We start from the raw sequence: 19,307 nt of genomic DNA, 5'->3' as shown, positions 1-19,307 counted from the left end.
TTAGTTAAAAATGATAAATTTAATTTAATTTATAGATTTAGTTTTAGTATGTTATTCTTTGTGTTATAAGAAACATTAGATTTAGTTGATTTGTTAATATTATTAGTTTTATTTGTTAATATCATTAGTTTGAGTTCTTAATTTTATATAGTAGATTAAAATTAATTTAAATTTTTTATATGGTAGATTAGGAATAGTTTTAGTTTTAGGAAATGTAAGTTATTAATTTTATATGATAGATTAGGAATACTTTAAATTTTGATATGGTAAGTTAGGTTTAGTTAAAAAAATTTATATAGTAGATTAAGAATAGTTTGACGTTTCGTAACTTATTAATTTTAGATTAATTTTACTTTAAATTTTATATAATACATTAAAAATAATTTTATGTTCCATAAGTTATTAATTTTAGATTAGAATTAGTTTAAATATTTAATATGATAAATTATAAATAGTTTTAATTTTTATATGGTAGACTAGGTTTAATTAAAAAAAATTATATAGTAGATTAAAAATACTTTTAGGTTCCGTAACTTATTAATTTTAGATTAAGTTTAGTTTAAATTTTTTTATATGCTACGTTACATTTAGTTTAAATATTTTATACGAAAAATTAGGAATAGTTTTAGATACTATAAATTATAAATTTAATTTTAAATTAGATAACAATTACATTTTTTATATTACGTAAGTTGTAGTTATTATGAGTTTCATATAATATGTTAAAATTAGAATAGTTTAACGTATTTGAAATATTTTGTTATTGAAATATTTGAAATTTGAAATATGAAAAATATTATTTGTTATTTATTTGAAATTTGGAGACTATGTGTAATTTTTATTATTAATTTTATTGTATTATATTTTATTGTGTAGGATCAATGGCATCTTCGTCATCATGCGCATCAAGTATACAAACAAGGTCTGGTCCAATTGAGGGTGACGTTTTGTGGATGCAACCCAAACATGTTTCAGAACATGTTTAGAATGGGGAAGCAGACAGAAAACTACACATCAGACGAGCAGTGCCGACGTATCAAGGTGAAGAACAAATACCAGAAGAAATTCTTCCTCTGCTTCGGCAATGTGGGTTTTATTGGATAATTAAGATGGGATACCTAAAGATAAATGCGGCCTTAATTAGCGCGTTCATTGAAAGATGGAGGCCCGAAACCCACACGTTTCACCTGAGATGCGGAGAGGCTACCATTACTCTTCAAGATGTGTCAATTTTATTAGGTCTTCGTACTGACGGGGCACCACTAATTGGTTCAACAAATCTTGATTGGGCCGACTTATGTGAAGAATTATTAGGAGTCAGACCACAGGAAGGCGAACTTGAAGGTAGTGTCGTCAAATTAAGTTGGCTGGCTCACCATTTTTCTCACATAAATATTGATGAGGGTAACGTTGAACAATTACAAAGGTTTACCCGTGCGTGGATCCTTCGATTCATAGGAGGTGTCTTCTTTGTTAACAAAAGTAGTAGCAGAGTTTCTTTAAGGTACCTACAATTTTGACGTGACTTTGAACAGTGCAGCACGTATGCGTGGGGACCTGTTGTGCTTGTGTATTTATATAGAGAGATGTGCAGTGCCACCGATTACAAAGTTAAATCAATCGGAGGTATGTGCATCTTAATCCAAATGTGGGCATGGGAACGATGCACGACTTTAACTCCAAAGAGGACGCCTCCCGTCATAGAAAATAAACCACTCGGACACATGTTTGTCATTTAAAAAATTAGATTTGAATTAAAAATATTTAATGATGGAACATGTTGACAATGATGATTTCATTTTTATTGTAGGTGGATGCGACGTGGAAATCAACATATTGGTAATGATGATCTTAGACTTTTCCGTCGCAAATTGGATCTGATGAAACGACATGAGGTAAGAACATCGTAATGTAATGGTTAAATGAAATCTTAATATGTTATGTTTTACTGGAAATTGACAAGTGTGTTGTTATATGCAGTTTGTCTGGGAGCCATACACAACAACTGTGATGGCAGCGTTGCCTCCAATTTGTGTGGTTGGAAGTGTAGCCTGGTTTGCGGTGGTGCCACTGATTTGTTTCCATGTTATTGAGTGGCACCAACCCGATAGAGTTTTACGACAATTTGGATTGCAACAACCTATTCCCGGGTTTCCTTCGCAACCGCAGAATCTCCATGGCTTAACGCTCAAAGGCAAACAAGATGAGAATTGGTTCCACCTGTTGGCTCCAATCATTAGTCAGTGGAACAATGCAGTTGAGTTTAGGGTCGATGTTTATCCTCGACAGGAGGGCTTACTGGGTTTTAACTCGGACTACATGGTGTGGTTTAGGCGTTAAACAAAGATGTTTGTCGACCTAAACAATGCAAACACAGCTGCATTGATATTTATCTATTTTTCAATGTTTAACTTCTAATTAATTTATTAAGCATGAGCATTAATTTCTTGACGCTAATAATTGCAGGGTGAAGTTGTGGAGACTTTACAATATATGGTGTCACCACAAGGGAGGAACACATGGACAGTTGATGATCTCGTGCCTTACGTGGATAAGTTAGCGATTATATCTGAAGAGCAAGAGAGAATCACTGAGCCAGTGTCACATGGTCCAGCATCAGAGCGTGAATTCCCAGCACAAGAGTTTCACATTCTTCAGTCAAGTGTTGAAACTCGGGGCATAGGCAGACGAAGGGAGCCTGTTGAAGCGGAACAATATTCCCAACAAATGATGGAGCGTGGTCATGGAATGTGTTACACGCCAGCAACATTTTTCGAATATCCTTCACAGATGTATCAGTATCCTTTTGCAGGTCATCATACTGATACTTCTGAGACCTCACATTCGTTCGGTGGTGTTGCGGAAACACAACCTCATTTTTCATGGCCCACTATGACTCCTTCACAACAGCACGATGCCCCCACGGCAACACCTAACACCCCATTTGCTCCGCAATGGAATGTACCCGGAGCAATACCTGATATAGGCGATTTATTAGGTGTTGATTTGCGTCAGGAGTTTTCTGCAGAGGTTGAGCAAGCAGAAGCGGGGAGACAACGCGGCGGCAGAAGAAATCCTGATCGTCAAGCGCGAAGATAGGATCGACCATGTGGCACATCCTCACGACATTACGGACACCATAATGACTAAATTTGATGTATTTGTGTAATTTTGTTGTTGTTTGTAAGACATTTGATTTTGACAATTATTCTATCGCATCTGATTTATTATGCCTTACTAATGTATAGAGTTTATGTGGCGCATCAAAGTATAATAATAAACTAAGTTTAGAAATAAAACTAAAGTAGACAAACGAAATAATAAACTAAGTTTACAAATAATAAACTATAATAAGTTTACAAATAATTTTTATGTGGCGCATCAAACTATAGTAAACTAAGTTTACAAATAATTTTTATGTGGCGCATCAAACTATAATAATAAACTAAGTTTACAAATATAAAACAAGTTTACGTTAGGGCTAGGTTTTATGGATTATGGTTAGGTTTTAGGGTGAGGTTTTATGGATTAGGGTTAGGGCTTATTGATTAGGGGTAGGCTTTATGGATTAGGATTAGGCTTTATGCATTAGGGATAGGTTTTAGGGTTAGTTCTTATTGATTAGGGTTATGTTTTATGTATTAGGGTTAGGGATAGGTTTTAGGGTTAGGTTTTATGGATTAGGGTAAGGGTTTATGGATTAGGGTTAGGTGTTAGGGTTTAGGTTTTATGGATTAGGGTTAGGCTGTATGCATTAGGGATATGATTTAGGGTAAGGTTTATGGATTAGGGTTAGGTTTTGGGGTTAGGCTTTATGGATTAGGGTAAGGGTTTAGGGTTAGGTGTTAGGGTGTAGGTTTTATGGATTAGGGTAAGGGTTTATGGATTAGGGTTAGGCTGTATGCATTAGGGATAGGTTTTAGGGTTAGGCTTTATGGATTAGTGTAAGGTTTTAGGGTTAGGCTTTATGGATTAGTGTAAGGGTTTAGGGTTAGGTGTTAGGGTTTATGTTTTATGGATTAGGGTAAGGGTTTAGGGATTAGGGATAGGTTTTAGGGTTAGGTGTTAGGGTTTAGGTTTTATGGATTACGATAAGGTTTTAGGGTGAGGTTTTATGTATTAGGGTTAGGTTTTAGGGATTAGGGATGTTTCCTAGGACTTGGGGTTAGGGTTTAGGTGTTTGGGTTAGGGTTTTAACTAATGAATTCATGGATCCCCACAAATAGTTAATGTACACAAACAAAAATAAGTAATGTTTTTAACTAATGAATTCATAGAACCCCACAAATTGATTCAACCCCAGAAATTCAATACATTGAAGACAACTTAAACAAATACAAGTCACTCGACTAATATACATAAATCAATTATTTGAACAACTCCCACGCTCAGATTGCATTGGACAGCGACGCCTATTATGCCCTTCGGCTCCACATCTACTGCATTTTTGTCGGTGGTCAGATGGTTCGACCCAATCTATCTTATTCCTTATCCTTGTTGATTTTGGACGACCTTTCGCACGAATTGTAGTTGGGTCAGGGATAAGTGTCCATGCATCATTAGAAGGAGGAATAGCCACTTCATTCCCAAGAGGCCACCATTGTGGGGAGTAAGCTTTTAAGATGTGCTCATTTGTATAAACAACATTTATATATTGGTAGTAGTTCAGGCTCACGTAACCACAAGCTGCAATAATATGTGAACATGGATAGTGAAGCGCAGAATACCTTCCGCATTGACAATAATGACCATTCAAGTTAATTGCCCATTTTTGTCCGCCACGTTGCGTAATAGGATTGAAGGTCTCCTCTACTTCAAACCTTGTGGAGTGGATGTCATACACGCGAACGATGTGCGAACAAGCTTGTTCTTGATTTTTTCTAAGTTCTTTAACAAGCTTTGAACAATATACTAGCCCTTCATTTAACTGTCTCTGCGCTTGGCGGCCACGCTCAACAAAGTACTTTCGACACCTACTGTACGTTGATTTGACCAATGCTGTTATGGGAATATTGCGACAATCTTTCAAAACCTTGTTGATACATTCTGAGAGGTTGGTTGTCATGTGGCCATATCAACGTCCTTCTCTATCATAAGCCATCGTCCATTTTTCCTTTGAAATGCGATCAATCCATGTTGCTATGGCTGGACTCAGTTCACGAAATTTTTCTAAATTTTGATAAAAAATGTGCTTGCAAGGAGTGTAGGCTGCATAAAATTAGTTATGAATAACGTGGATAAGTATATATGAAAGGTAAATAAACGGGACCATCAAATATGAAATCTTACCCAATTTCTTCAACATTTCTTTTGTTTTGCATTATTGAATTTCCGATTGAAGTTGCTTGCTATGTGACGCACGCAGTAGACATGATAACCGTGGGGAGGTTGCCAACCTAGTGCTTCGTTAGTGACAGCGGACTTTATACTCGCGTGTCGATCAGATATCAGACAAATACCATTTTTATCTGTGACGTGTTCACGCAAGTGTGCCAAAAACCATGACCACGCTGTAAATGTCTCACCTTTAACCATCGCGAATGCTAGAGGAAGGACACCACCATTTCCATCTTGTGATGTGGCCATTAAGAGGGTCCCACGGTATTTGCCGTACAAATGTGTGCCGTCAACTTGTATGATTGGCTTACAGTACTTGAAAGCCTCTTTACATTGGCCAAAAGTCCAAAAACTCTATGAAACTGACGGTGTTCGCGACTAACCGTATTCCCAACGCTAAAATCGTCATGTAGTACTTGAAAATATGATCCAGGAGAATGATTTTGCATGTGTGTTAGCCACGACGAAAGTTTCGCATAGGACTCATCCCAATCGCCATATTCAATTGCAATGGCTTTCTGTTTCGCCAACCACGCTTTTTTGTACGACACCTTGTACGCAAATTCACTATTAATCCTCTCTTGAATCAAAGAAATTTTTATTGATGGATCTTCTCTGACCATGCCTGTCAATAACATAACAAAATTTAAATGACAATTAACAAAAAATGAACATAATATGAACATAAAATACGTACCTACTACACAAGTGGCAATTAAATCTGAATCAAGTTTCTCGTGATCTTGTGTCATGGTCATATTCAGACATGTGTGTGGTCCACCCCATTGTGTGACTTTCCACGTATCTGTTTTTTTGGATAAAATTGCCCTTATATAGAAAGGGCAAGGACACTCTGCATGTTTATTCAAGCAACAAACCACATACTTGTTCGATTTGCTTTCAACAACTTTGAAACTTTGATGCACCTTCATAACATATTGTTTGAGTGCATTTTTGACCGCATCTTTACTATCAAATTCCATGCCGACATATAATTCTTGGTCAACATTAAAGGTCGACGGCATCTCTAAACCACAAATGTCCTCCTCATCAGGATAACTCCAGTTGATATTGTTATAATGTAAAGCATCATTCCAAAATGGATTTTCAATTCGTTGTGCACCTAACAGTTCAAAGCATTGAAATTCAAATAATGCTTATTTAGCATTAAATTCAATTGACATCAAATAATAAATGTATTGTCTAATTTTTTAATTCAGCAAATTATACCTTCTGCTAGGTGAACAATTCTTACTGGTTGAGGAATGTTGGTGACTTCATCGTCTGTATCAGATATACCGTTAACACTGTCATCTTCGTCTAAAGACTCTTCAACGTATGAGTTAGACGCAAGATAATCATCATCATCATGATCATCATCTTCGTCAAGATTTAAATTGCTCATATTTGTTGGCGGTTGTGTATCATCGTTAGATACATAATTTCCACATGATGTAAGGGAATTTGCAGAATGAAATATTGAACCACCAGTCACATCCTTTTCTATGTACAATTCTAGAACTGACATTTCTTGTTGTTGTTTAAAACTTTCCAGCATCGTCTCGACGTCTTCGTCATCACAAATTTGCAAGGCAATATATTTTCCTGACACTAAAAATCTACAGCTGATAGCAGAAATAATTTCATTATTTTGTAACTTTACCTTATCTCTAATTTTTTTCTTCAAAGCATTGAAACTAATTCCACGTTTAATCTGAATTGCTTTTTTACTGCCTTCAAATATTACACCATCATTATCTTCATATACCCTTCCATTGAAATACAACACTGTTATAACCGAATTCATCGTGTACCTACAAAAACAATATTTTAACACGTCAAATAAATTATAAAATGGGTATCACAAAAAGTCATTACTGGAACTTCAAAATAAAACTTTATTTAAAAAAAAATAACGTCAAATCAATTTCACATTAAGACACTTTAAAAAAAATGAACGATTTCAATGTAATAATTTTTAACTAATGAAGATGTAATCAAAATTATTAAATTTAAATAAATTCCACATCAACACACTTAAATAACACAAACAATTTTATAAAACTTTAAATCTAAACTAATAAAATCTAATCACAAAAGGTTCCTTTATTGGAATTTCACATTCTATTTGTCTTTTAAAATAATTTAATTAACTTGAAATAAATTTCATGGGACACACTTAAAAAAATGAATAATTTTAACATAGTAATTTTAAAGACAAAATAAAAAAATTCATGAACGAAGTTAATAATATAAATAATTAATCTTAACAATAATAACTTCAAAATGAAAATAGGTAATTATAAAATTACTACAAATATATTAAAATAAATATGATACGAGAAACAACAAAGCATCATCAAATAAGTTATTATGGTGTCTTTCGTTAAATGATTTGACGAAAAAAATATAACAAAAATTTAAACGTATTGTTATGGTGTCAGTAATTTGTAAGTGTCTAAATATCAATAGCATCAATCATTTGTACAATATCTCAATTAGGTGGACATATAAATAGTTAATCTTCACAATAATAACTTCAAAATAAAAATAGGTAATTACAAAATTATTACTACAAATATATTAAAATAAATAACACTTTCAACTTCAACGCATATAAATTTTTAACACACCAACAAATGAACCTAATCTAATTAAAAAAATACTATAACTTCATCTTAAAAAAATACCAACATAAACACACTTCAAAGAACACTCATAAATTTTTAAGACACTAATACAACATAAACACCAACACCAACTTAATATAATTATAAAATAACTATAAACTTCATATTCAAAACAATTTTTTTACTCAACATATTTTCTTCAAATAAATATGATGATATAATTGTTTTTTAAAACAAACTTTTATTTTAACCCTCACAAATTTAACTCAAAAAAATACAACTTAATTACAAAAAATTATAATAAACATTTCACATTCATACTTTTTTCCGGCATCAAAAAATTACTTCATAAAATAACATTCATGCAATACACATTTGAACTTTTATACCTTAAAGTTGTACCTTAAACCTGCCTTCAACAACGTTTTTAGGATTGAACACAAAATAGGATAATAAACTATTTGAAACTCACTATTTTTTAGAAAAGGCACATAAAATATGGATTTGCACCTTTATAAAGATATCAGCTCTCAGTAATTTTCAAGAAACGCACATGAAATGGGCGAGTTGTGGTTTATAAAGGAGCTCAAATCGCCATTGGGAATGGCTACTTCAAGCTCAAATCGCCAGTGCTACTGGCTACTCCCAACTGCAGCGCAAATCGCCAGTAGTACTGGCGCTTTCCACTGCAAAAAAGTTGTCCCTCCCTCCTGCAACGCTGCTGCACGTAGTCTGAGGACAACAATCCCCTACCCTCAACTCGCCAGTCAAACTGGCGTGTCCAAGCCTGCAAAATGCCATTGAAGCTGGCGACACCACTGCCAGGTGGCGCGTCGAGACGGAACGCGCCATTGCCTCCTGCGATTTGCATGTGCTCTACGTAAAAAAGAGCACCATGCATAAATTACTTTAGAAACAAACTCATTTCAAGAAAATGTTTCTAAAAGTAACCCCATGCAAGAAATTTGCCGCAGTTTGTGTTTGTTTTTAGGGTCCAATGGGACGAGGGATGTTATAATAATAATAAGTGGGATTTGGAAACCGGCCTATATGCAAATAAAGGGACTTGGACCTTGTTTGGATTTTCTAAATTGCCACTTATATAGTAATTTGAACTTTGTTTGGTTCAATTTGGAGAATTAATTCATGGGAGGAATCCTCCTTATCTTTTGTTAAAATCTAATGATTATAATAAATAATTAATTTTAATTATTAAATTTTAAAAAATAAATAATAAGAATAAAGAGTAACTACTCATGAATAAGTGAATGTCTCCTCTTCAATTATTTATAAATTTTGTTGTCTAATATTAAGATTATAATAAATATAAGTGGAAAAAAAATAATTGATGTTATATTAAAAAGTTAAAATAATAATTATTTTGGATTTTTTCTCTTACACAATAATTATAATAAAAAAGTAAAATTTTTAAATATTTAAAGTAAAAGTCTTGTTAACCATTGATATAAAAGCATTGGTTAACAAAATCAAGATAAAAATACTTTATTAGGATTCAAATTTAGAATGCATTGGAAATTAAGTATTTTGAATTTCTTAAAGTGTCTTTAGTTAGCATTTGCCTAAAGTTAATGCGCAAAAATTAAGAAATATTTGATGAAAGATCTTAGTCTTATAATAATGATTTATAGCTTATTCATTAAAATAATTATGTTAAAAGTTGTATAAATAATCATTTTATATTAATTAATTGCGTAAAAATTCTTACATTAGCTGTACATAAGCCATTAAATTCATTGGATTGTTTGGCACTTCAATGGTTAATCATATCTGTTTTGTTTATTTATTAATTGAGTTGTCTTTTATATTAATTCATGAATAAATTAAAAAAATATTAATTGAGATAAAATTAGTTCCTTGTTTTAGTGAACTAGTTATATAGGAAAAGGATTGACTATTCCATCCGGATCAATTTCATTCTTATCCTGATGTTTTATGACTCCAACAAAGAAAATTCATTCGTAGACATGCTTGAAGTTAACTGAGACTTGTCACGCAGATGTGAATGGTCACGCTAGATGACTAAACATGATATGTGATACTTAACAAGACTAAACGTGAGTGGTGATTTGTATCTTGTGAAGTTGTGATTTCACACTCAACTCTTTAAAATATAAGCATATAGTATTCAACAAGGCTAAACCTTTTTTTTTCTTCAATTTAGAAACTCTTGCTATCTTGTTATTCTTACTTCTTAGTGATGTCACATTTTATCCTTTACATCTTTTACACCCACGCAACGATAATATCCATCTTTGATTGAATCCACAACTAATCTTTATAATATAAAATTATCAAATTTTTTCATTTATTTATAATATAAAATTTAAAAATTCTTGCCTTAATTTTTAAGATAATAACTTATTAGAAATAAATTCAAATATTAAAAATGATATATATATATATATATATATATATATATATATATATATATATATATATCATTTTTATATCATTTTATATGTATCAATCAACTTAATAATAATTTTTACAATAACTTTCAATTCAATCAAATTAACTTATGAATCCATAGAGCTTATAAGTTAATTTAGTTAAGAACACCCAATTAAAGAAAATTATAATTGAATTTTCATATAAGTTATAAGTTAGTTTAGAAATTTATTGGAATAAGATAAAAACAACTTAACATATATTTAGCTATTTTTATACACTAATATTTGTCGTATAATAATAAGTCTAAATAAGTTATAAATAAACTATTTTAAAGACAAAACAATATTGCTCTTAGATAATTATAATTAATTTAGAGAGTGGAAATTATCTCATGTTTAGGTAAAATTAGGGCATATTAACGGCAAACATGTAAAGAATACATAATTGGCAAATTTCTCAACATGGGCTCCTTTTCGAAACTAATTCCCGATATGGGACTATGGGGCTATTTTTTACGTAAAAACCATGCAAATCGCAGAAGTCATTGGCGAGTTTGGCCAAGCTTTGACACGTGGCACTGGTCTTGCTAATGTCACTGGCAATTTCAGCATGCAGGGACTCGTCAGTTTGACTGGCGAGTTGAGGTAGGGGAGTTCCGAGGGTTGCAGGCGGTTGCAGGAAGAAACAGAGTTGCAGCAGAAGAAAGCACTGCACATTGGACTCGCCAGTTTGACTGGCGAGTTGAGCCAGGTGATCTCGTTTCTGAGAATTGCAGAGAAAGCAGCAGGTTCCAATTAAAGCTTCTGCTGGGTGAGTCCCTGCATGCTGAAACTGGCGAGTCCCTGCATTTTGAAACTGACAGACAAACTGGTGAATCTCTTCATGTTGAAATCGTCAATAACACTGGCGAGACCAATGCCACGTGTCAAAACTTGGCCAAACTCACCAATAGCTTTTGTGATTTGCATGATTTTTACGTAAAAAAACAGTCCCATATAAAAAATAGTTTCAAAAGAACCTCATATCGAAAATTAGTTTCGAAAAGAAACCCATATTGAAAAATTTGCCACATATAACCTCAAAGCTATGAACAAATGCGCAATCAATCACTCAGCTACCCTGTCATATCAACAACTGTAGAAGCTAACGATAACGGTTCTAGGAACCGTATCGATGTGGTCCACAATTTCACTGACACGTTGAATTCGTTTTGGCTCTGTATTGCTAATCCTGAATTTGGAAAGAAGCTTTGAACTTGAGAACAATCAATCACATGTTTCACCAAAATTCGTAAACGCCACTCTGCTTTGTCCTATTCCCCCAGCGTAAGAAGTGGAATGCCTACAATTCAATTTAGGAAGTGTGGGTTTTGTTTTGTTTTGCTTTGCTTCGGTAAATGTTAATAACATATAGATTTACTTATATTTAAAATGATACCAAACATACAATCAACAATTCATTGATCCGGTAGTATTGGAATTTTGGTTTTGAATTGACATATCTCAAACTTGAGATTATTCAGCTTAAGAATAGATATTGAAGTTGATTATCTTAAATAAGATTTTGAATTCTAATTTTATGTATAAAATAATATAATTAAAAAGATAAATATTTTTAAAGATGACAGATTTGTTGACATAAATTAATAATTAACAAAATTAATAGATAATTCATAGTAATAACACAATAAAAAATTGAATATGCACAAAAAAAAGAGAAAAAAATATACGCTTCAGATTTTATTATTCAAAAATAGTTACCTATTTAAATATTTTTCTCGTGTGGATTTGATTATGCTTTTTAGTTTGGTCTCCAAGTATAAATTACAATGTTATTTTAAAATAAGATAGAATAAAAAAATATACGTCATTATTTTTTGTTTTTTTAATTAAAAAAATAATATTATTATATACATTAATAAAATTTTAAAAAAAATCATTAGTCTTTGAAAAACGTTGATTTCTCGCAAACGTGACTTCATCTTTTCGACAATGATAATCACTTTCTTCAATAGCTGATTGCGAGTGTTATCAAGGTAGTGACTTCATCTTAGTGGTCCCTTTCTTAGTGGCTTTCTTCACAAACATGACTTCATCTTCATTGATGTGTACGAGTCATCGCATTCCCTTTGTTAGTGGTCCTTGTTATCTTCGAAAATGAGAGAAGAGTCATCTTCAAACTATAGCAGGTACTGTGATTTTTTTGTTTTGTTTATTTGTTTTCCCTTTGTTAATGGTCTTTTTTTCTCCTATGACTTCGTTGCAGTGATCCCTATTTTGTGAAGTCAAAAAAATTTAAATTTGTATTTGGGTTTTTTTGGGTTTTATGAAGGTTTGAGTATCAAATGATTTTGAGTTTTGTTTAGGATTGATTTATGGTTTAACTAGGTTCGGTTAGGTTTGATTAGTGTTCGATTAGGGTCATATTAATGGTTGACAGTAAATTAAAAGCAGTTAATGGCAAAAATGGGTACAATTCGTAGAATTAACATTGATATATATATATATATATATATATATATATATATATATATATATATATGTGTGTGTGTGTGTGTGTGTGTGTGTGTGTGTGTGTGTGTGTGTGTGTGTGTGTGTGTGTGTGTGTGTGTGTTTAAAACATTGTTAAAACATCCTTTTGCGCTTAAATTATTTGGAGTTAAATCATTATTTCTATATGTGTTGCAGGCATGAGTTTCAAATTAAAATTGCATCACGGTGGTTTCTTTCAAAGAGACCCTGTGATGCAATATGTTGGGACTAGCAATTTTGTAAGTGTCATTGATATAGATGTTGACAAGTGTTCATTCTTTGAAGCAATTGGGATTTTAAAAGAAGACTTTTAATATGGTGATCAACCAATGAGGCTATGGTGGAAAGGAAGTGATGGTGAGTATAAGGAGATGACCATGGACAGTCATGCATTGGAGTTGTCTAATTATGCGATGACTAATAGTTGTTAGGTGGAGTTGTTTTGTGGAATGTGCTGGTGGTAATGAGGGGGTTGTGGATGAAATTTTTTTTGATACAGTAGTGATGAATCACTAAAGGATGTACAGTTAGATGACTCTGAAGAGGAAAAGACAATTGGAAAGGATGATGATTTTGATTTACCTATTCTAGAAATTGGTAGAATGAAAAATAAATGAATAAAGAGGTCGGCTTAAAAAAAAGTGTGTAATCTGAAGGAGAAAGGTGATTCAAGTGATGATACTTGTGCCAATGTTTTTATTCATAAAGATGATGACATACCTAACAGTCAATATGTACTTGTTGAATTAATTGTATCTGATGATTACTTCAGCCAAGAGGAAAACTTAAACTTACCAAGTGAAGTGCAGAGTAATGCATATTTCAAGCAGGTGAATAAAGATGTTGATGGCAAGAAGGTTGCTGGTGGAGGTAAAAAGCCTACTGGTAGGGGTAAAAGTCTATTGCTAGGGGTAACAAGGGTACTGGTGAAGGTAACAAGCATGCCGGTAGGGGTAAGAGGGCTGACCATAATTTTTTGAATGTTAGTGGCAGTTTTTTGGTGTCACCCAGTTTGCCTGAAAATGATATTGAAGATGGGTATGCTATGAATAGTCGTGTAGTGATGATTCAAATGAAGATGTATTCAAGAAAAAGTATAAAAGACTCAACATTGTGTTTCTTTGTAAGGAATTTAAATGGAAGTTGGGATTGGAGTTTGCTTCTTTGAAATAGTTCAAAGAAGTTATACTGGAATATAATGTTTTAAATGGGAGAGAAATTAGGTTTGATTTCAATGATAAGAGACGAGCAAGAGCAAGGTGTAAGCATTGCACTGAGTATTTGGTATATGTCAGTAAGGTAGGTCAGACTGACACATATAGGCTTAATACCTTACAGCTTAAACACACATCTGTGAGGGTTTTCAATAATACAAGTGCTAAGTCTACCTGGGTGGCTAAAGTCTTAGTCAACAAGATGAAGGCAACATATGTAGACATGTCTATAAAGGACATAATTTGTGATATAAGGGCTAACTACTCAACTGGAATTGCATTGTCCAAGGCATAGAGGACCAAACAACTAGCAAAACAGACTGTTGATGGTGATTTTATCAAACAGTATTCCCAACTCTGGTCATATGCTGTTGAACTGAAGGATAGATGCTCAAACAATTCATGCCTGATTCGGGTGGAGAAACCATCCATTGAAGTGCTACCAAGATTTGATAGTTTCTACATGTGCTTAGAAGGTCCAAAAACTACTTTCAAAAAGGCATGCAGACCCTTGATTGGTGTAGACAAATGTCATCTGAAATCAAAGTTTGGAGGACAACTGATGATTGTTGTTGATAGAGATCCCAATGACTAGTACATGCTTATTGCTTTTGCTGTTGTAGAAACAGAGACCAAGGAAATATGGGGATGGTTTCTGAATTTATTGTTCGAGGATATTGGTGATGTTGAAATCAACAAATGAGTGTTCATTAGTGATCAACAAAAGGTAAAAAAACTATACACTAGGATTGTACTTTATTATGTTGCTAACATTTTTTGGATTATTTTCATGAGTTACTTCATGTGCAGGGATTACAACAAGTTGTTTTGGAATTCCCAACCCTGATAGAGCACAGGTTCTGCCCGCGACATCTTTACAACAATTTTAAGAAAAAATTTGGTGGTGGGATAATGCTGAAAGATCTGATGATGGGGGTTGTTAAAGCTACTTATGAACATTTGTGGAAACAAAAAAATGTAGCAGGTTAAGGACATCAACAAAGTTGCATATCATTTGTTGTATAACCTGGAGAGGAAAACATGGTGTAAGTATGCATGCTCACATTACCCAAAGTGTGATATTTTGATGAACAACCTTAGTGAGTACTTTAACAGTACATTACTAGTAGTTAGGGATAAGCCTATCATAACCATGTGTGAGTGGATTAGAATGTACCTCATGAATAGGTTTGCAACCCTTAGAGAGAAATTGAAAAATTACAAAGGTGAGGTGATGCCTAATTCCTTGAAAAGGTTGGGCTGGAAGGTTGAAAAGTCTGGGAATTAGGTAGCTACTTGGGGAGGAGATGGAGATTTCAAAGTCACTCATTTGTATTCTGGTGAGAAATTTATTATTGATATAAACAAACATAATTGTTCATGTAACTTCTGGGGATTGGTTGGCATGCCTTGCAGACATGCAGTGGCTGCCATACAATTCAGAAAATTTAAGTTTGTGGATTATGTGAATAATTATTATTCAAGGGAAATATATGGTGTTTGTTATGGCCATAAGGTGACATCAATTAATGATATGGATATGTGGCCTACTACAGAGTTTGATGAGATTCAACCACCAAAATACAAAAAGGGTCCTGGTAGACCAAAAAATTAAGAAGGAGAAAGCCTGATGAGGACCCTAACAGGACTAGACTAAGAAGGGACCTAATTCCATATACATGCAACAAATGTCGAGGAACGTGTCATAATACGAGGAGGTGTCCATTGCCACCTCTAGTAGTACCTGAAGAACAAAATGAGGAACATAGTGAAGCTGCTGAAGGTGTAGTTGAGGGTGCAACTCAAGGTGCAGTTGCTAGAGTTCAGTCTAGACTAATCAATGTAGTTGAGGGTGGCACTAGAGGAGTAGCAGAGGTTGGCATTGAAGGAGTAGCTCAGGGTGGAAATGAGGGTGCACCTACTAGAGGTTAGACTCAGCAAGTCAATATTGTTGAGGCTGAAAAAGAAGGTACATCTGTTGGAGTTCAGGCTAAGCAAATGAATGTTGTTCTGGGTGGAAATGACGGGGCACATGTAGGAGTTTAGACTTAACATCAAAAGAAGGACATCACACAAATCAAATGTTCAAACACAAACAATAAGGTAAAGTTTTCACAAATGCTCAACAAACCACATGACACTTCATATAGATTAATTTGGTAATTTAATTTTGTAGGGGAAATGTGTGCAACAGTTTGTAAGAAAAGTTGTTGGTCCTCAACAAAATCAGCAGACCAAACCTACAAATAGGACACAACGATACTAATTGCATTAATTTTGTACTCACTGCATTAATTTTTCAAAAATTTCAATTTTGTAGGGGCATTATGGGCACAACACTGCTGTCAATGAAAAAGTACAAAAATTTGTTCCTAAACGTAAGGCACCAACAACAAGCAAAAAACTTAAAGGTTGTCAACTACCAATTGTTGATAAGAACATTGAGCTGGGAATTGGACTTACTAACACTTAGACCAAGCCAGGGGCATCAATTAAAGGTATAAATGGACAAAAATAAGACAATGTGAAATACTTTTGTATTAGGGTGTGAGAATCTTGCTTGCTTTGTTTTTTACTTTATTGAAACCATGTGCATAATTTATTGCACCTTTTGTGTATTTGTTCCAGACAATGGACATATTAACTACTACTTTAGGCCTTTTGGGACCACGTGGCTTATATTAAACAATTCTCATTTATCAATATATTGATATCTCTTTTGCTAAGTAGAAACTGCCACAAATGCTGAAGTAGACAGTAACACACTCAAGTGTTCAATGAATGAAAACAACAGGACAAAAAAAAAAAGAAACTGAAATAGTTGCACTTAAATAATGGAAACTACAAAATAAGAAATCTTCATTTTACTACCTTAAATTTATTTTTTCAACATCAAAAGTAACTGTAAAATGAAATTTTTTCATTTTAGTACCTAAAATTTTTGTTCTATTACAAAATAATACCGGTAAAACAAACCATTTTCATATTACTACCTCAAATTCTTTTGGGTTCCAATAAAGTACTTTAAACCTGACATTGTTTGGCTTATTAAGCTAGTACAAAAGATCACAAATCAATAACAGGTCTACATTTAAAATTAAGCATCAGTACCATATAAATTTAACAAATCCTAAACTCATGTCATTAGAAACATCCAACTACATCAAATACAACATAATTACTTTCCAAGATTTATATCTCAACCTACCAAGCTACCAAATTTAAGAAGACAACTACCAAAAACCTATCAATACACAAAACGAATATCAGTTCCTTCTATGACCACCAACATTCATTGCAATTACAATGCTTAGTAAAGAAATGAACACCCAAAGAACTACAACTACAAAACCTAACAACTTCACTATATTCCTTTCAACAACAACATTTTACTTTTTTCTTCCAATTTTACTCTTCAAGTGCACAACTTCAGCTGAGGATGCACAACATTCTTCCTCTTATGCAATAAATTTTTTCCTCAAATAAGTTATTTCTTCTGCATATGCTTTAGCTTCCTCCATTAATGAAACAAGTTTCAGCTTCAGCTCTTCATTTTCCTGAACATACCGGACCAACTCACTCCCTTCTGCAGACACATTATTGCCAGCCTCAATACCATCAATCCATTGAAAAAATCTACAAGAACTTGATTCCTACAACACAATACCAATTGAACAAGCAACACAATCGAGTAAAATCCAAAACAAAACACAAAATCAACATTTGCTTACATTTCAGTGTGGGCATCTCCAAAACCTTTTCCCCAGATGGTTCATATTACGCGAATTGAACATAATAGCGGATACCTCGCATTTGCACTTCACCATCCCAAGAGATGAGGATGACGATGATGACTCACCATTTCCATTCATCCTTTCACCCATTATCCCAATAGCCTCTGTTAGGGTTCAAAATTCCCAAATGCCTCGAAAGAGCCTTAGGGTTCAAAAATCCCAAATGCTTCCCTTAGGGTTCCAAATTTGCAACAACAACCAAAGATACAAAAATGTAAGTTAGTGTGAATTAAATTTCATTTTTTTAAATTAAAAAAACAAAAAATAATAACATGAACGCCTGTATCTACGTGTTTAGTGACAACGCGTGATGACATGACAGTTCATACGTCACATCATTTACTTAACGGATGCGGACTAATGGATAGTAAAATGAAACATTTTTTTCAAGTACCTAGGTGAAAAAAATGAATGTTAGATAGTAATATGAAAATGACTTATATTTTAAGTATGAAACACTTAATTAAGCTAATAAACTATATAATATTAGAGGTGATAAGAGTTCAAAGTTGAAGCCTCCACATGTGTACGATTATGCACCATGGTTGGGTTGAGTGGCCTTACTTTGTTCTTATCCATCTTTGCCAACCCTACTCTTGGCCTTATATTATACCCAAACCATTGTCCTTATCTGTTTCATCTATATTCCATGTCTCCTTATCCCGTAATAGCACACAACACCTACTACGACTTTCAATGTGAATGTCCTTTCTTAGCTTGTTTTGAAATCAACAAAATATGGAACAGGAACAAAGTAATACTTTTATCTATCTAGTTTTTGTTTTTTTCAAAGGAAGGGCAACCCAAGAACAACTTTTAATCTTCGCACCACACATTTTTATCTCAAACACCTTTAATTTTATTGATAAAAATCAATTTGAAATTGTCTATTTAATCTGATCTAAAATAGGCTGCAATCTTTGAGTTGAGTCCTTTTCGATAAATTTGACAAACTTATTTAATATTTAATTATATTTATACATCTATTTTGAAGGATTAGAGTAGTTTAGTATCTTATCTATATGTATATGGGTTGGATACACCCGGTACTTTGTCATTAATATAAATGATATTACTTTTGTTCTTGTTTAATTGTTAGATTGTTTTAAAAATCATTTCTATTTATATGTTATTTATAAAGTTTAATATCATATTAATTATTCTTTTGTTAATTATACCCTTACTTTCCATCCAAATTTTAATTAATTTACTCATGTATTTATTGTAGAGTATAAATAAAAAAGGGTAAAAAAGTAAAGCCAATTATTTTATTAGGAAAAAAATTGTTACATCTTTTGGTTTCTAGTTGAAAATTTAGAAGAAAGGTAGTAAGAAACAAAAGGAGTATATTTTGCGGATAAAAAAAATACAACAATAGGAATAAACAAG

General features: G+C 33.1%; 1 protein-coding gene across 1 annotated transcript; it reads left to right on the top strand.

Annotated features, from left to right (window-relative positions):
- The first annotated feature begins 1,815 nt into the window (after nt 1-1,815).
- LOC106798711 (uncharacterized) lies at nt 1,816-3,129 on the top strand. The gene is made up of 2 exons (XM_041015343.1): nt 1,816-1,895; nt 1,981-3,129. Exon 2 carries the CDS (start codon nt 2,494-2,496, stop codon nt 3,097-3,099), a length of 606 nt encoding a protein of 201 aa, XP_040871277.1. The 5' UTR covers nt 1,816-1,895; nt 1,981-2,493; the 3' UTR covers nt 3,100-3,129.
- The last annotated feature ends 16,178 nt before the right edge of the window (nt 3,130-19,307 follow it).

The sequence above is a fragment of the Glycine max genome, chromosome 5 (genome assembly GCF_000004515.6).
Source record: "Glycine max cultivar Williams 82 chromosome 5, Glycine_max_v4.0, whole genome shotgun sequence".
Classification (NCBI taxonomy): Eukaryota; Viridiplantae; Streptophyta; class Magnoliopsida; order Fabales; family Fabaceae; genus Glycine; species Glycine max.
The sequence above is the reverse complement of the archived record's forward strand: the minus strand, read 5'-3'. Positions and strand labels throughout refer to the sequence as shown.

What these genes read in the sequence shown, in the direction of transcription:
- LOC106798711 (XM_041015343.1), top strand. Translation starts at nt 2,494, where the DNA reads ATGGTGTCACCACAAGGGAGGAACACATGGACAGTTGATGATCTCGTG.